At 44.3% G+C, this 17,771-nt stretch overlaps 1 protein-coding gene across 3 annotated transcripts in view; it reads left to right on the forward strand.

The window, feature by feature from the left end:
• Positions 1-17,771, forward strand: part of NRK (Nik related kinase) — an 85,904-nt gene that overhangs the window by 42,087 nt on the left and 26,046 nt on the right. The window contains exons 10-18 of one of the 3 annotated variants that reach the window (XM_014265273.3): positions 253-428; positions 2,143-2,215; positions 2,619-2,814; positions 4,146-4,310; positions 5,057-5,215; positions 8,279-8,428; positions 13,610-13,741; positions 15,943-16,010; positions 17,075-17,190. In XM_014265273.3, the coding sequence (XP_014120748.1) occupies positions 253-428; positions 2,143-2,215; positions 2,619-2,814; positions 4,146-4,310; positions 5,057-5,215; positions 8,279-8,428; positions 13,610-13,741; positions 15,943-16,010; positions 17,075-17,190 (1,235 nt within the window). Of the gene's footprint in view, positions 1-252; positions 429-2,142; positions 2,216-2,618; positions 2,815-4,145; positions 4,311-5,053; positions 5,216-8,278; positions 8,429-13,609; positions 13,742-15,942; positions 16,011-17,074; positions 17,191-17,771 lie in introns of all 3 variants that reach the window. The other 2 variants (XM_005484422.4, XM_026791888.2) reach the window with 2 other exon arrangements.

Raw genomic sequence — 17,771 nt, forward strand, 5'->3', positions numbered from 1 at the left:
CCAGATTGTGGTTTTGTTGATCAGGGTGTAAATTCAAGGTAACAACTCCTCTGAGAGGGTGGTGAGGTGGAGTTCACCTTCAGCACTGTGCTGGTCACAGGAGTCTCACTGGTGGCAGAACTCAAATTGTTCCTCTCAGTTCCTGTGTAGAAGAAAACCTTGCAAAGTTAGTGCTTTCCACCACTCAGGTAGTGCTTGGGCCACAAGTTGAAAAGGATTATCACTCTTTCTCCACTGTTGTGTCTTTTTTAGGTCAAAGAAGTTCCTAAATTTTGTTGAGAGCTGCCTTGTGAAGCATTATTTGCACCGTCCATCCACGGAGACCCTGCTGAAGCATTCCTTCATCCGTGACATGCAGAACGAGCGGCAAGTGCGCATCATGCTCAAGGACCACCTGGACAGGACTAGGAAGAAAAAAGGAGAGAAGGGTAACGTGGCAAAACCAAAATAAAGCACACTTCAGACAGCATGTCCTCTTCAGATTTTGGCAACAGAGCACAAGGCAGATGCAGCTGAAATACTAGAACCAGGAAAATTGAGAAAGCATTGTCCTCGATAGTGAGGCCATTTTGAAGATTCCTTTGTTGAAGCCTGGGTCCTTAATGGTGTTTTAGTGCTAAAGTCCTTGGAACCTTGAGTTATTGAGAGCAGCCCTGGTGCTAGCAGGGAGCAAGGACTCCAAGTGAAGTCTGGGTCTCTGCTTTCTTGAGCCACAAGTGTTTCCTGGTCTCTCTCTCTCGTATTTCTGTCCCAGATCCAATTGATTTACCTGTTGGATCTCCATATAATTTTGTCTTGTGAGTTCTTTGGGGGCAGCAGGGCTCTTTAAGTGTTTTGAAATAGAGTGCACAAAAGACCTCCAAGCTCCAGTAAAATGCAGATGTTATAATGAATCATTTCCTTCACAGCATGTATGAAGAAAATTTGTTCCAAATGCCAGCCTTACCCTTCAGAGCAAAAGCTGGAAGAAGCAGTGCAGGAATTGGGGTGATACTTGTGAAAATGCCTGTGCATGGCTGACTAAGACTCTGCAAAGGGGGCAGAGACAAGTGGCCTGTTGACCAATGACCCTGCCCTCTCTCCCCTTTTCCCTTTCAGCATGTTTTATACTGCCAGAAATGCTGTGAGGATCAGGGACTGTGAGAGCAAACTGGGAAAGCACTGTGGTGTTGGAAGGTGTCTTATAAATGCTCTGATTTGACAACAGGAATATTTGCATCTAAAATGAAATTGCTGTTGCAAAGTAGATTTACTGACTCCAGTAGTAGTTGCAAATTCTGTCACCTCTTTCAGCTGTGAATCTCAAAGCACACTGAAATGGAAAGATAGTGAGTTGGAATTTCTCACAAATGCCCTTGAGAGGGGTGGAGGAGTGCAAATATGTCACTTCTTCATAAATAGTTATATTTTTGACCTGAAAATACTGTTTTTAATGAAAACTCCTCTGAAGAGGAGAATAGTATGGAATTGCCAGACTACAGACTTCAAAATATTAATTTCAAAAAAAAAATGAAGTGACAATTTAGCATGTACTACAGCCAACAATGCAGGGTAGGACCAGTTTGAAATTATCCCATAAAAACTGCCTTCATGTCAGTCTTGAAGAAAACTTTGAAACTATTGGTCAGCTTTTAAAACATTGTGCTAAAACTAGTATTAGTTTTTGTTTTCTTTTTTTTGCTTACCTAATTATTCCCTTTGATACAAAAGGAAACCTGGATTTACTGGTGGCCTCAGCATAGCCATGACAGCAGAACAGGGCAGTGCAAGATTTTATGTCCTACCTAAATGTCTTTTTGAGAACCCCTCTGCTGGTGGTGCTGTGGGGGTTGGGTTTCTCTGTGGGTTTAGCCTAATTTGCTTCAGATGATGGAAGTAGGTTAGTTTTGCAAAACCAATACAGTCAGTCACGGGAAAAGGTGGGTGTCTGTAAAGGGGCTGCCCTGAATCATTACCTGAACTAGATTTTGAATTATGTACATGGATATTTTGCCTTCCCTCAGCCTCCCTCTACAATATGTGACTTTTAAATTCCAGTTCCTCCTTAGCCTGTAGCTCAGGCTGATTGCTCAGAGATAAAGTTCAAGATCATGTCTTAAATAACAGCATCCTCCTCTGGTGTTTGTTTATTCTCTTTTTCAGAAGAAACAGACTATGATTACAGTGGAAGTGAGGAGGAAGATGATGAGCTGAATGAAGATGAAGGAGAACCAAGGTTAATTTTATTACTGAAATAGAAAATTTGACTGCCCAAGCTGTTCTCATTGAAGGCAGCTCTCCTCAGCCAGAACAGCTTTCTTAACTTGCTCTGAATCCCAAATCCCCTGGGTCCCCTTTGGTAGCTTTAACTGTTTTGTAGCTGTCAAACATAACTGCTGAGTATAAAATGCCTGTAATAAGCTGCTGCTTTACTTTCCTTGCAGTAGGGGGGAAACTCTCAAATGAAGGACCCAATAATCAGCTTCAGGCTGGTTTGTAGCACACCAGGTGTGGCTGTAGAGTCAACTGCTGGAGATGTATAACGATTTGCTAAAGCAGGGCAACAAACATTCTCAAAGCACCTCTATTCTCTCTTTAATGCTGTGTTTTCTCATGTAGAAACCTGCTCTTTGTTTCAGCTCCATCGTTAATCTCCCGGGGGAGTCAACTCTGCGCCGGGAGTTCCTGCGGCTGCAGCAGGAGAACAAGAACCGCTCAGACCCTCACCGGCAGCAGCAGCAGCTGAAGGACCAGGAGAAGTACAAGCAGCAGCTGCTGGCAGAGCGGCAGAAGCGCATCGAGCAGCAGAAGGAGCAGAGGAGGAGGCTGGAGGATGTAGGGGCCTGGCTTGTGCTGTTATTCCATGTCTCATCACAAACGAAAAATGTGCCTGTAGGGAGTAGCCTTTGCAGGGCAAGAGGGCTGTGTTAAATTGTCAGCTCAACCTGGATCAAGTCTGGCACCTTGGGAGATCTGTGTCGCTTTTGAACACTGTGGTTTCAGATGGGCTCTGTCCTTTTGCTGCTGGTAACCTGCCTTGCTCTGTGAGCAGAAGGGGAAGGGCATTTTGCTTGAGTAGGTTTGGTGGTGGTAGCCCTGGTAGATGGGGTGAGAGATCCCCATTTCTTCCTCTTATGTATTCCCCAGTTGCAGTCTGTTGGTCTGGTCCAGAGTCTTGGCCCTGCTATTGTTTAAGATACTAAAAGGCAGCTGATTGCCCTTTCAGCTGCCTGACACACTGTTGTCTTAGAGGCAGAGCTAAATCATAAAATCACAGAACCATTAAGGTTGGAAAAGACCTCTAGGATCCAGTGCAACCATTAACCCAGCACTGAATGTCCATCATTATATCTTGGTGCTAAGTGCCACATCCACATACGTTTTTTAACACTTGCAGGAGAGCTGGTTCCGTCTCTTCCCTGGGCAGTCTGTTCCAATGCTTGACCAGCCTTTCAGTAAACAAATTTTTCCTAATATCCAATCTAAACCTGCCATGGCACCACTTGTTTGTTACCTGGTAGAAAAGCCTGACCCCCACCTGGCTAAAACCTCCTGTCAGAGAGTTGTGCAGAGCAATACGGTTCCCCCTGAGCCTCCTTTCCTGAACACCCTCAGCTCCCTCAGCTGCTCCTCATCAAACCTGTGCTCCAGACTCCTCCACAGCTCTGCTGCCCCTCTCTGGACACACTCCAGCCCCTCAGTTTCTCTTTTGCAGTGGCACAACACAAAAATCACCAACATGTCTCTTCTCTCTTGTATCTAACATAACTTGAGCATTGTGTGAACACTTCAGAGCTGACACCTGTGAAGCACAGTGCTGCTCCAGCAAAATGGGAACACTGGGAAAAAAAACTCTCCCTTCTTGAAATGTTGGGAAGACATTTGTTGTTAGATTAGTTGTCAGCTGTCAGGGAGATCTCACATGCCTCATAAATAACAGATCTGCCCTGGGCTGCCAAAAGGGCAGAGGTTTCACTTCAGGTTTGGCAGTCACGGTGGTGGCAGCTTGTCCCTGCCCACTTTTGCTCTGTGGTGTGTCAGGTGTCCCCCCTTTTAGTGACTGCAGAGCAGGAAATGGGCCTTGTGATTTATGAGCCCTGGCATGAGTAACTGGTGGGTACTAAATAAAGTGAAATAAGCAGTGTTGTTCCCTGGCTTTCTTCCAGCACCAGAGGCGAGAGCAGGAGCTACGGAGGCAGCAGGAGTGTGAGCAGAGGTGGCCAGAGGTGAAAGTCAGTCAGAGGAAAGAGGAAAGGGGCAAAGAAGACAAAAGGGCGGTGGAAGATGAATACTTCATAGTAGATGGACAGAGGAAATTGGAAAAGAAGCAGGTATGAAGAGGGTGTTTGCTGACAGCAGTTTGCAGCTCCCTGTTCTGTATCTGATGTCTCTCTCAGTTCCCTGAGTGTGTTCCCATCCTCTGAGTCATGGACCAAGGAGGAACTTCACTAATGCATTTACTGCCTCTTGTTCTCAGATTCAGCCTTCCTTTGAGTTGTCTTAGATGTTACTGAGTCACCCTCCATATCTACAGCAGGGACACTGCCTCTCCCACTTTTGTCCCTGCTGTTCCTCTGTGCTGAATTGGTCTGATTGAAATTCCTTTACCCTGAAAGCTTCCAGCATCAGCTAAACCTAAGCTTACATCTCCAGTCCCCATTTTGCATTCATGTTGTAACCAGGACCATTTCTTTTTCACAAAAACAGTGGAGCAGAGGTTAATTTTAATGCTGAACTGTCATTATCAAGTCTGTCATCTTGACCACAATGTTTTTTCTAATGTTTCATCTGCAAATTGATTTGTAATCAAACAGAAGCATGCAGTGTTTGATTAAAGACCTCTGGTTTTAGTAAAAGTAAAAAGAACAAATATGATTTTCTGACCTGCTGTCTAAAAAGCCAAACAGTGTTTGGTGCCACTTTATTCTTCCTGTTGCTCAGGGTTCTGAATCTTCTGTCAGCCCTGCTGGAATTGTGGTCACTGTGTTCTTTGAAAAGCCACTATTTCCAGCAGGCAACTTGGTTGTCCTCTAAGGCGTCATTGTCTCTGAGGTCCATCACTCTCTGCTTTCAGAAGATGGAAGATGTGCAGCACAACAGGAAGATGCACAGAACCCTCCCCAAAGATCAGACTCAGCTGCTGTCTCTCCAGCATGACCACAAGCAGAAGAAGAAGGAGCTTTCCAAGAGTTCAAATGTGGGACTGCATCCTCCATCAAGCAGCACAAGCAAAGAGGTACTGTCTTGGCCAGGGCAGCATTTGGTGCTTTGTAGTTTATGATGCTGTAGGAATGCTGAAGCAGAGAGCAGACTGATTTTTAAACCTACATCTGGAGCTTGACCTGTCTTTCTCCACACTTATGCTGCAGTCTTCAGTTTTCATTAATATTCAGAGGATAAGGGAAAGGAAGAATTGTTCTGTCACTTCTGTTTGAGTTGAGGGAAGTGTTTGATTGGTGAGTGGACAAATGAGGTTCTTCTGGTCAATAGGTGTCATTCCCTTGTCTTTCAGAGAGGCATGAAATAAGGTAATACCACCTGAGCTTTAATAGAGGTCTTTGCCTGATGTTAGGGTTCACAGAACTGAGCCAGGCACAGAACAGCATCCTGCCCCCTGAGCACAGATCTCTGTGCCCCAGCAAGCAGCCTGTGATGCCTTTTCTTGGTTTTTATGTCCCAGGATAAGGTTTGATGGATCAGGGATAGCCACATACAGTCAGCCTGTACTGCAATCCATTTTCCTCCTTTGCTAACTCTGACAGTATTTCTACCCAGCAACTCATTCTGGTCACTGTATCATGCCATGAAAAGCTCTGGGTCCATTTCCATCTCCTCATTCCTAGCATGTTTTTTTGATATAATCCCAACTGGTCAACCCAGTTCTACAGCTGGTGTGTGATTTGTTGTGTCACTAAAGTCTAGGTCAAAATCTCATCAGCTCACAGGTGCCTCCTCAGTAGAAGAATGGATCTGATGTTCAGTGCAGTCATGGCAAAGTGCAGTCATCTTCCCAAAATGCGCAAACAGAGGCATGAGGAGAGCTCATGCACATGTAAATAGGAGAAATGCAGTGCAGCTTCTTAACACCTTGCTGCTGCCATCTTTGTCATCTTCATGTGTGTGTGTGCTGCAACTATTCCCTGAGCTGAAACGTCCTGTACTGATAAATAATTAAATGTAACTGCTAGAATTGGTGAAATGATGAATTTCAGGAACTGAATAGAGTCTACAATCAGCTAAGCAGCAGCATGAAGTTAGGAAAACAAAAGATATTAAGTTCCTTGTTAGAGCAGCAGCTTGTGAAAACAAGAGTAATTCTGTTTGAAGTACAACCTAACTGTCAAAACCACAAATGCCCTGGTTCTAAAGGCTTTATTGTACTGACTGATTAAGAAAATCGTTACTGAAATTTGAATGAACGGCTCTTGAAATCAGTATTTGTTTGATGATGGAGGGCTGGGTTTTATTCCAGCTGAGGAGCAAATTGAGTGTGGACAGAGTGTGGACAGTGCTTTTTCTAAATACACAACATCAAAGTCAATAGAAAAGCTTTGCCTTTTCTAGGCCTTTAATGGGTGAAAATGCAACTCTGATGATTAATTTATTTTCTACTTTACTGTAGTTAGAAGACAAAAAAGCAATAAAATACGGTCGTAGATACTCATCTCTTGTTTTGGTATGTGTTTTGTAAATTATTCCTTGATAGCAAAATGAAGAATTTAGTGTGCAGTCACAGTTAACTTTTAATTTAGTGTAATTAGTTGCAGATTAGTTGCTTTTTAAGTTCACAGCATGAGGCTTTTGTCATTGTGGCTGCAACAATATGTTTGAGTTTTAAGATATTGTACAATATTATTTACTTAATCTCAGAACTTCTTGGAAGTCACAGATCCTTCCACTAAATTCATAATTGGTGGTACAGCCTTTTTTGGTTGAGACTTCTTTGTCAGCAGTCTTAACTATTTGCAATGATCTAAAAATGCTTTAAAGTTGTAACTGTTTTTAACAGGGATAAGTCAGAGATTTTGCTCCTGTTGATGCTGAACTTTTCCAGTTCATTAGCCAGAGAGATGTTAATTCCTCTGTTGAGAGGTACATGTATGGGGACAGTGGTAGCCTACTCAACAGTGAGTTTGTTTGTACTTTTTAGGGCTCCCATTTCTAGGACCAGTGATCAATACACAGAAGAGCACAAGAATTATAGTTTCATTGAGACATTAAAAACAAACAAAAAACCCTAAAGCCCTCCAAAGCCTCAAGTTTAATGTTTGGGGGTGCAGAACTCTCTCTTGGGAGTTCCTTGGGCCCAGAGCTGAGGGGTGAATTATCATCTCTGGCTTTTACATTTTCTTCCTTGCTTATAGTAAAATTTGCCTTTCATTATTATGAGTTGTAGGTAATGAAGATGTGGCCTCAAGAGTGTGTTCACTGGAGCTAGAATTTCGTGGTTTGGCTGTGGTTGCTTGTTTTAGTAACTGGGTTTTTTTTTTAGGTTTTGGTCTTTTTTTTTTCCACAGTGAGACAAAGTGGAATAATTTTCCATGTCCTCAGCAGTTTCTAGGCTGTGCTAAGAATATGCTTACCTTTCTGATACAGGCACAAACATCCAGATACAGTGGGAGATACTGTTAAGAATGCCCACCCTAACACAGATACAGGGTATTTTTATGGCATTAATCTCTAGTTTACTGCGTAGAGCTGTTTCCAGGCTGTTGAATCAGAGGATATGCTGAAGATTTACATTAGAGAATGGGAATTAGTCATGTTGACCAGAATTGAAAAGCATAGTGGAGTCAAAACCACAGGATAAAGACTTTTGTAATGAGCAATGCCCTCAGGAAATTTATTCCTTCTAGATCATGTTCCTCAGTCTTTCTCACAAGTAACATACCAAAAGACAGAGTGTTGAAAGTGTTTTAAGGTAAAAAGCAACGTGCAGTAATGTCAATGCTATGGAAGGGGGTAATTAATGCACAGCAAAACAGAGGCTGCATGTTGTCAAAGATAAGTAAGTATAGACAGATGATTCCTCCCAGCTAAAATCTCAGCCTGCAGCCAAAGGAGTGGCCTAGGATACAGCAGATGGAAACTCAAGCCCTTCTCCTTGCTCTGTTTGGAAACTTGATGGAGGAGGAAGGGTTGCAAATAGAGAGGAGATGGTGGTTTGTGCTGTGCCAGAGCTGTCCTCCTTGGTGGGAAGGTCCATCGGAGGTGATGTGTTCTGTGCTGTCATGAAACAGCACCCAGCCCATGAACTGGGGCTCTCTGTGCAATGTGCTGCTGCTTTTGTCCTTCCCAGGCCGAGGAGCGAGCCAAGCAGAGTGACAGTGCGCAGCCCCCGCTGTGGCCGGCGGCGCTGGGACACGAGGCCCCCGCGCAGCCCAGGATGGGATCCGGGAGCAGCTCCAGCCCCTGCACCCCTGCCCCACAGAGAGCCCTGCTCGTGCAGGTACTGCACTGCCTGGGGAGGGACAGGGTCGGTTCTAGCACCACAGGCTGCAGAGGAGGGTGGGTTATTGGCGGCAGCTCAGCTGCTTTCAGTGCATGTCACACTGCCTCACCAGGCAGCAGCATGGGCCTGTATGCTTCTTAGACCTGTAATTATGGGTTATTACTGTGAGATCAGGCTGTATTATCCTAAATGTTTCGTAAACTCATTGTTGATTGGCTTGACATGAGCTTCAGGTGAACATCCTGCATGAAAGGTCACAGAGTTATAGGATGGTTTGGGTCAGAAGGGACCTTTAAAAGTCACTTAGCCAAACCTCCCTGCCACAAGCAGGCACATTTCAACTAGATCAGGTTGCTCAGAGCCCTGTCCAGCCTGGTTTTGAATGTCTCCAGAGATGGGGCATGTGCAGCCTCTCTGGGCAACCTTCTCCAGTGTTGCACCACCCTCATCATAAGAATTTCTTTCCTTACTTTCCTAAAATTCAGGGTTCTGACTTCACCCTTTGCCTGAGCCATATCCTTATGACTATGGACTATGAACTCCACCAGTGTGTGATCACTGCAGCTCCAGCCCTGAATTCACTGATTAGCTCCCCTGTGCTGGTGACCCTCAGGACCAGTAGTGCATCCCCCCTGGCAGGGCTGCCTCTCAGCTGGCTGGAAAAGTTACCCTCTGTGCATTCCAGGATTTGCTGGATTGCCTTCAGCTCACCGTGCTGCTATCCTAGCAGATATCAGAGTAGCTGAAATTCCCCAGCAGGAGAATTTGGCGAAGCAGCTCTCCCTTATCCTGCTTTGGCTCATGCCCTGGAGCGAGTCTCAGACTCTGGGAGTCTGGGAGGTGGATGATAGCTGGCTCTTAATATCTCTGAGTCAAAGCCTCCCTGTGCCTTTCCTCTTCAGCTTACTTTGCTCTTTGGTGATGATGGAAAAATCACCAGAAACAGATGTTGTGAGCAGAAAGGCCTCATTTCACCTGATAGCTTTTACCTGGAAAAATATTTATGTTTGTCTTCTCACATCCTTTTTTTCCAGGGCCTGTTTGTTGTTTCAAGTCACGAGTATTTTAAGTGGGCTGAGTTGATGGCCTGGCTTGGAGCATCAAATCACTGGAGAGCTATTGCAAGGTCTATAAGAAGGACATTTGTAGCTTAGCCTTGGGCAGAGGCTGGCAGCTTCTCTGAGGCAAATATTTCAACCCTGTGATAGCAGTGGGAGCATCCATAGTTTATTGCAGGCATTTGGGATTCTGCAGGAGTACAGTGGCTGTACAGAGGATAGTCTTGTCCTTCTTGGGAGCCACTCCTGGGATGAGAGGCTGCTTCACATGGGACAAGGTCATTCCTCTGCACTCTGTCAGTGCCTTGCTGTTTTGTAGCACCTCTCTGAGCTGCTGAGGGGAGTGGTGAGGAATGAAGCAGCATTTACCAACTTCTTTCACATTTCTTGATGGAGATTACACTACAGAAAATGTTTGTTGTTCAGAGTGATGGTGTTACTTAAGGATGATAGCAGCAAGTGATGCACAGTGGTTGCTGTGATTTCAGTCTCTGCTGGGAGGTGCCCTGATACCCCCTCACAAGGCAGAGCTCCAGCTGACAGTGCATGTGGACAGGGAGAAGCCAATCTGTGCTGCTGCCTGCTGTGTTCACATGGAGTCCACATGAGCTTCAATGGGTAATTTATCAATCCCATGAAGGGTTATTTTTCCCTTTGCTGGTTGGGAGCAGCTGTTGCTGCTAATGGCAGCATGTTTGGACATGCTGCCTGCATTAACTGCATGAGGTGTTTAGGCAATACAAGTGATGGGTCAGGTAGTCACCTGGAGATTAAAAAACACAAAAATATACTTGTGAAATTCAGTATGTGGGTGCCTAGTTGATTTAAAATAAAAGTGAACTGTGGAATTAAAATGCAAGCTGAATTCATCAGAGATGCTGCACTGAAGAACTTCCAGCCAGGTTTGTCAGAGAGTTTGCCATCACTGCTCTGCTCAGACAAAAATTTCTTCTTATTTTCAACAGTCATATTCTGTGAGATCTTGTGGCACATCCTGGATGCCCAGATCTCTCTCAGAATTATTTCACTGAAAAACTTATCACAGCTCCTGAGGTGAAAGGAGCATGATTTCTCAATGCCTTACATCCTTTCTGTCTACTGTGGGAAATGTGAGATTCAGAGTATACCAGTTCCACCTGCTTTGTTCCAGGTTTGTGTTTGCTGCAGTACACAGCAGATCTGGCTCTCTGGTTGTGGTGGTGTGGGATGAGCTGGTTTGGACTGCTTGCAGAATTCCACAGAGGCTTCTTGAACAAAGTCACTGAGTCTGATCTTCTGCCCAGCATCTCCTGCTGCCTGACTAGTGGAAAAAATTAGCTCACATCTGAAATTAGCTCCATTTTTAATTAACTCTTGTAGTTTTCCTATAGGATTTGCTAGGTAGATATTCCCTATTGTGTGGGGTGATGTGACTGAATCTGAACAAGAAGTGTAACAATATTACAAGAGCTAGCTGTGTGTAAAGCCATGGACTGCCCTAGTATCCCAGAGTACCTGCTCAGAAGTTTAAGAAATTCCTTTTCCTTATGCTGTTTCCTAACAGTACTTGCACTTAATCTATCTCCTTTATGTAGATTCAGTTCAAATTAGTAACTTGGGCATCCTCCAAAAAGCAGCACAGCCTCTTTTTAAAACTTCTTGCTTCTAAATGGTTTTAAACTAACTCCAGTAATGAGTCTTTTGTGCTGTATCACCTTATGTTGTCATGTGAATCAAAATGTTCTTTTTCTTAGCTCAGCTACATGTCCCTTTATGGTTTGAGGACACACAGTAGGTAACACTTTCCCTACCAATGCTTTCTGTGCTTGAGAAGAGCTGCTGTTCTTTAGATATTACTTATGAGAAAAACAATTTAAAGTTCAAATCTCAGTTGTTTAGAATTATTGTTAGGTGGAGGGTTTAAATTATTTTTCCTATACAAACCTAAGGAGAATATCAAACATAGATTTTGGGGGTTATCTGAGATGGTTTTGGCTTGCTTGTGGAAGCAGGTGTCTGTTCCTGGCTTTGCATAGAGCTGGTGTACTGGGCAGAGTTTGGATTCACTCAGTCACTTATATCATGACTCAGCAAAGCTTATCCATGCTTTTAACCACAAATACTTTTCTGGTAATCAGCAGGACTCAAAGGCTGGAATTTAAAAAGAAATATATGTATCTTGTTGAAAAAATGTCAAGGAAAAGAAAATCCTCCTATATTCTGATAATAATACACCTGCTACAAAATCTGTTTCTGTACGCACAGTGAATCTCTTCAGGTGAGCACTTTGCTGCTCAAATAATTCTGGTTAACTAAAAACTGTTATTAGAAGCAATCTTGTTGGAAAAAAAGGTATTTTGAAAGAACATATGTTACAACTGCTGAAAAAGCTGTTTTCTCTAAAGAGAGTCAACAGAACATATTGTCCCAAAAAGACAGGAAAAGCACCTGAATAACTAAGTGAACTTCTCAGGACTGATTTTGGCAGTTGACTTTGCCATACAGGTCTGGGAAGTTGCAATGAGGCATCTTGGACTCCTCTTATCTAGTTTTGGATTTACTGCCTATCAGTATTTAATTGACATTGAACACTGTTCCCATGGAATTCAGTCTTGCACAGTTACAGAGGGTTCATAATCCTATTATCTTCTTGAAAGCTGTGTGAAGTTCTAGTTACAGTGATTTACTTTTTAGGATGGATAAACTGGAGAATTGTATAGACTTACCTGATAAATCAATAAAATACCCATCTGAGTAATTCTTTGGGGAAAATGTACTGCAAGTTCCTCTAAGGTGCAGTAACTCAGTTGGAACACAGGAGTTTGAACTCTGACTCAGAAAAAAATTGCAAACTTCATTCTTAGGCTTCCAAGTGTTGGAGGTGCTGATCTTGCTGTGTGTTTGAGGAAGAGGCACCTCCCAGACAGCCCTGGCCCAGCATTGCATGGGAGATCAGACGAGGCGAAGCGCAGAGTGGTACAGCTTCAGGCATTGCTCTAATACTTCTATTTCTGTAGTATCAAACTGATTCCAGCATAGCAGAATCTGCCCTGCAGACAGGCCCAGCTCAGACAGTTTCTGTGTGCTCTGTCTTGGTCTTGTGTCCAAGAGGATTTCTCATTTCAGGGAGGCAGTACTCTCAGCTGACACATTCAACACTGAGTTTCTTCTTCTTTGGCAGATACTGGGGTAGCAGATCATCAGAGCGTAGATTTCTTCTTTTACGTGAAGAAAGAATCAGAGAACTGAATGTTGAATATTTTAGCTTGAGTTTTGCACCACTTACTTCTTGTTCCCTTAAAGTGAAGACTTTGTAAGGAAGTAACTTGATTTCTTCCCCTTCCTCTGCTGTGATTGGGGTTTTTGCTATCCTAGTGCTCTAAGTGGATGCCTTTAGAGATGTTTTAAACATCAGGGATCACCTGGACTTGACCACCCATGAGGGTGTAATCTGGACATAATTACATTCTTTCTTACTGCATTGTCACATTTGATCTTTCTTTCTTTCTTTTTTTCAAGTAATTGAAAAATTTGTTTCAGAGGAGGACCAGGGTCCCCTCATAATCACTATAGCACTTAAAAAGTGTTTGCAGCTGGCAATTTGCCTCCACTGACTGTGGGTTGGTGGTGGCCATGCAAAGAATAGCTCGGAAGTCAACATCTAAGATAGGGGAGGTGAGTTCCAATGGTGATTAGACTATGGAAATCCTGCAGTGGAAGCATTGTCCAAGTTTGAATTAAATGTAGTGATTCCATAGCATTTTTGCATCATCCAGGTAGTTAGTTTCCTGTGCATTGCCAGTGACCTAGTTGCTTCTCCACAGATTTAAGAAAGGGGGGTGTGTGCGTGGGTGTGTGTGTATGTATGTATATACACACAGAGAGAAAAGATTTTTTTTTTTACTATTTCTTTTTGTTGTACCCTTCACCCTGGCATATTTGTGCCTAACATACTAACATGCTGGAAATTAACAGCTCACTGCACAACGAGCAAGGTAGGGCTCTATCCAGACACAATATTCCTGCTACACTTAGTAAATGTTTAATCTCCAAGGCAGAACCATTGATCTCTGTTGAGACTGCAGCCTGTTAGGTAGGCAGGGAAGCGCAATTCACCACCACGTGTTTTGTTTATTTCAAGTGTGAGAATTTCCGGGCTAGTAAGGACGTGTACCACAGCAGCTCCCTGTCAGACATGGTGACAGCTCCGCTCAGCCCTGGGCAGGACGAGGTGTTCTGGAGCATGAGCCACAGCAAAGAGCAGCCCCCAAAGGTGGGTAGAACTTGGGTGTTTGTACTGGGGGTTGATTGTATTGCACTGTGTAGTATCCACCCTCTGCACTTCATGAAACTCTGAAAATCTCGTTCCTTGTGTATAAACTGGGTCACACTAATCTAGAAAGAAAGATGCAAATTTACAGGGAGGTTGGTGGTGTGGGTTTATGTGTATGTGAATGTCGTGGTTTGCCTTGGCCAAATGCCAGGCACCTACAAAAGCCGTTCACTCACCTTCTCTTGCTCTCAGCTGAGCAGAGGAGAGGGAAAAGAATAAACAAAGGACTCATGAGCTGAGATGAGGACTGGGAGAAGACACTCTAAGGGCAAAACAGGTTCAAATTTAAAGGTATAAAGTAAATTTATTATTAACAGAGTCAGAGGAGGATAATGAGAAGTAAAATAAGCCTTTAAAACACCTTATTTCCCCTCAGCCCCCCCCTTCCCATCAACAGTGCAGGGAGACAGGGTGTGGGGATTTGGTCAGTTCATCACTCGAGATCTTCTGTTTGCTCAGGGAGAGGAGTCTTTCCTCTGCTGTGCTGTGGGGTCCCTCCCACAGGTAAACATGGGAGGGATGTGGCATGGCTCACCCCTCCACAGGGTGCCATCCTCTAAGGACAGGATGCTCTAGTTTGGAAGCAAGGGCCCTCTGTCTCTAGAAGCAGGGGCCCTCTCTCTCCATTCAGGTCCCTCACTGGGTCACAGCTTTCTCTGGCACCCACCCACTGTGGTGTGAGCACTTTTCCCATGGGCTGTGAGTGGATCTCTGCATCCCCCTGTGGACTTAATGCATTACAGGGGAACAGTTTGTTTCGCCATGCTCCTCACCATGGCCTGCAGAGAGATCTCGTGTGCGGTGCTTGGAGCACCTCCTCCCCCTCTTTTTTTTCCATTGACCTTGGTGCCACCATGTTGTCCTCACTTCCTCCTCTTCTCTGACTAGAAGTAAAACTGCTGCCCATAGGTACCATTGCCAACAAGTTCGACCAACTTAAAGATTCCTACAGGATGCCGCAGCACTGAGAGGTTCAGTGTCAGGTTTAGGTTTAGGTTCACCCGCCATGTTTTCACAGCTGGCGAGGCAGCCCTGCTGCCATTGTGTGGGCAATGGCGGCCCTGGCGCTGTTTGAGGCCTCTCTTGGTGAGGGCCCCGGGCAGGAGAAGCCGCTGCCGGCCCTGCCCTCCTGCCCTCAGTGGGGCTGGCTGGGGTGGCCGTCCAGGCCGGGCTCGCTGCAGGCCGCGCCGAGATGGCGGCGGCTGTGGCAGCACAGATCACACAACACCGGGGCTGTGCTGAGATGGCCCTGGGAGGGGCACCTCACCAGCTCTGGGGAAAAACTGCCAGTGCTGTTTGGATTTTCTTCTTAAATATGTCACCACAGAGGGGTTACCGACATCTCTAATTGGACCAGCAGTGTGTCCATCTCCAGAGCCATCAGGATCAGCTCTGTCAGACATGGTGGGAGCTTCCAGCCGCTCCTCACGGAAGCCACTTCTGTGTTCCCCCTGCTATCAAAAACCAGGCCATGCCAAATCAACACAGTGTATGATATCTGCACACATATAATATCTGCAGGATCTGTGATTGCAGACACACCTCTTTTGTTAGACCAGGTATTTGTAGCAGCCTGTTTGGTGAAAAGGTCTGGCTTGTTGTAGAAAAGCTTGTTAGTTTGTGTAATTGAGGTGATGGTGTGTTTCTCTTTCTAACAGAATTTCTAAGAACAAGTCCAAGGCTATTTGACAGGAAGTCATATGCCCATGTGTGTATTTATTTTATTACTTTGCAGTTGGGGTGTGTGTGTGTGTCTCATTCCCCAGCCTGTGGTAACAACATGAGGTAATCCACCAGCTGGGGAAAGCTGCATTCAGTGACTGCAGGTGCCTTTCACTGTCTGCTTTAAATATTGACCAGGAATGATACTGACTCTGAGGAAAGGTGCAGACCTCTTTCTGTCTGCACCCTGATAGACTGCACTGGCTGAGAGCAAACTGGAAGCACCTGCTGCTGACTTGCAGCTTCCAGTGCTGATATCATGGAATACCTCCCCACAGGTTCCACTGAACTATTGTTTATTTCTGTTGGTCAGTCTTATTTTTTCATTGATACAGGATAAGCATTATCAAGGTTTATTGACTTGGTTTATTTATTAAAATATCAATAGCAACCTTGAAATGTTTGATTAAATCCTCAAGGTTCCAGAAAGGACAACCTCAAAATTTTACAGCAGGGATCAGCCTGGCCATCAGAGATGCCTTTCAAGGTAAGCTCTAAAGTGTTTTATGCTTATTCTAAACTAAATTTTCACTGTATATTTTATAGACATACACTGTGCTTATACTGTGTTCTATGCTTAAAGTAATTTTTTTAATGCTGCTTTATTGTCAGTAGGAAAACGGAAGTGTCTGGCAGATGCTCTACCTCAGTGGCATTGGTTTCAAAGGACAGTCAGGTGTCTGGGTGCTTTGGTGAGGGGGGTCTGACCTCAACTCCTTGTACAGGCACTTTTAATTACAGCTTGTGCTGCTTGTTTTGCCTGATAGTAGCTTGAGCAGGGAGCTTGTAGATGTATTGTGACATTTTTGGCAGTCTGCCTTTAAGGCTGGTGTACTTTTTTCATATCCCAGGAGAAAAGACCGAGGATGTCTAGAGCTCAGCAGTAAAGGGCAGCCCCCACTGGATGTCTAATCAGGGAACAGAATGGGTTGGAGAGACTGGAAAGTGAAGTAGATTTAGCTGAAATAACAAAGTGATGTGCAGAATTTCTGATGAGTCAGAGTCAGAAACATCTTCTGAAATAACTTTCAAGTGAAATCAAGCCCTAAATGTTCCCCACTTGGGAATTACAGGAGGCAGAGCAGAAAAGAAATATATAAGTAATTGTCAGTGTTACAAATGAGTGACTTCTGGGACTGGGTTTCTGGTTGAGTCACTGGCTTGGCAGTTTATTTTACTGTCCAATGCATTTCTTTCTCCACTGATAAGTGACTGCTGATGTATCTTCTAGGAAGGTAGTGGAGCAGTTCTCTTGAGTTGTAAAGCCATGAGATTTTGGAATCGGGACTGACATTTGCCTCTGAAGATTCCAAAGGAGATGTAATGTAGGATATTTTGTAATGACTTGGAAATCTCTGTAGTCTCCCAGGATGACTGCCCAGAGGAAACTGTCCCCTCCATCATCTCCTCTCACTCCTGGGTGGCCCTGCTTGGAGCAGCAATGAAGTTTAATTATCCAGAGTATGACCTTGTACTGTAACAGCAGGAGCTCTGTTCCAGTCTCTGTTCCAGCACACGAGAGTCTCATCTGCTTTTTGTCTTTCTGCTCAGTAACACTCATCAGTCATCCCCTGGGGGACATGCTCTGAAGCTGAACAGTAGCAGCAGCACTCCTGGCACCAAGCAGTGGGAGATGGGATCTCATCAGAGCAGCTGGTCAACCTCAGGTGATTCCTAAGTCAAAGATCCATCAGTCAGAATGTGCTGAACTCCTGTCACATAAAATGGTCTTCTGCAGGGTGTCAAGTTCTGCATTGCAAATGGGATATGTCGTTTTAATCACATCCTCTGGTGAGAGGCTTTTGAAAGCCCTCTGGATTTTATGGTCCCATGTCCCTAAAATATATTTACTTCCTCTTTCGAGTTAGAAAAGTGGCTGTGAATATATTTTCATATGGAAAATTTGAATTGCCTCAATTAAGAATTGGAAAAAATTTCTGTTGCAGTTAGTGACACAACTGAAACTCAGCAGAGCCAACGTTCCAGAAATACAGATGTAATTCAATACTGATACTCACTCATTGGCCAATTCTGCTCTTTGCACTGCCCACTGATAAGATGATAAACTTGAGCAGTTGATGTACCCTAATATTTCTGCACTCTAATAATGTACTGGCAAAAGGAACATAAAGCATAAATCTCTCTCTACAGCACATTATGAAATATTTCTCCAGTATTCTTTTATGTGCAGAAAGATAGTGGAATTGAAAAAAAAAAAGGGCACTAGAAGTTAAAAGGAAGATAAAAC

The sequence above is a fragment of the Zonotrichia albicollis genome, chromosome 14, assembly GCF_047830755.1.
Source record: "Zonotrichia albicollis isolate bZonAlb1 chromosome 14, bZonAlb1.hap1, whole genome shotgun sequence".
NCBI lineage: Eukaryota > Metazoa > Chordata > Aves > Passeriformes > Passerellidae > Zonotrichia > Zonotrichia albicollis.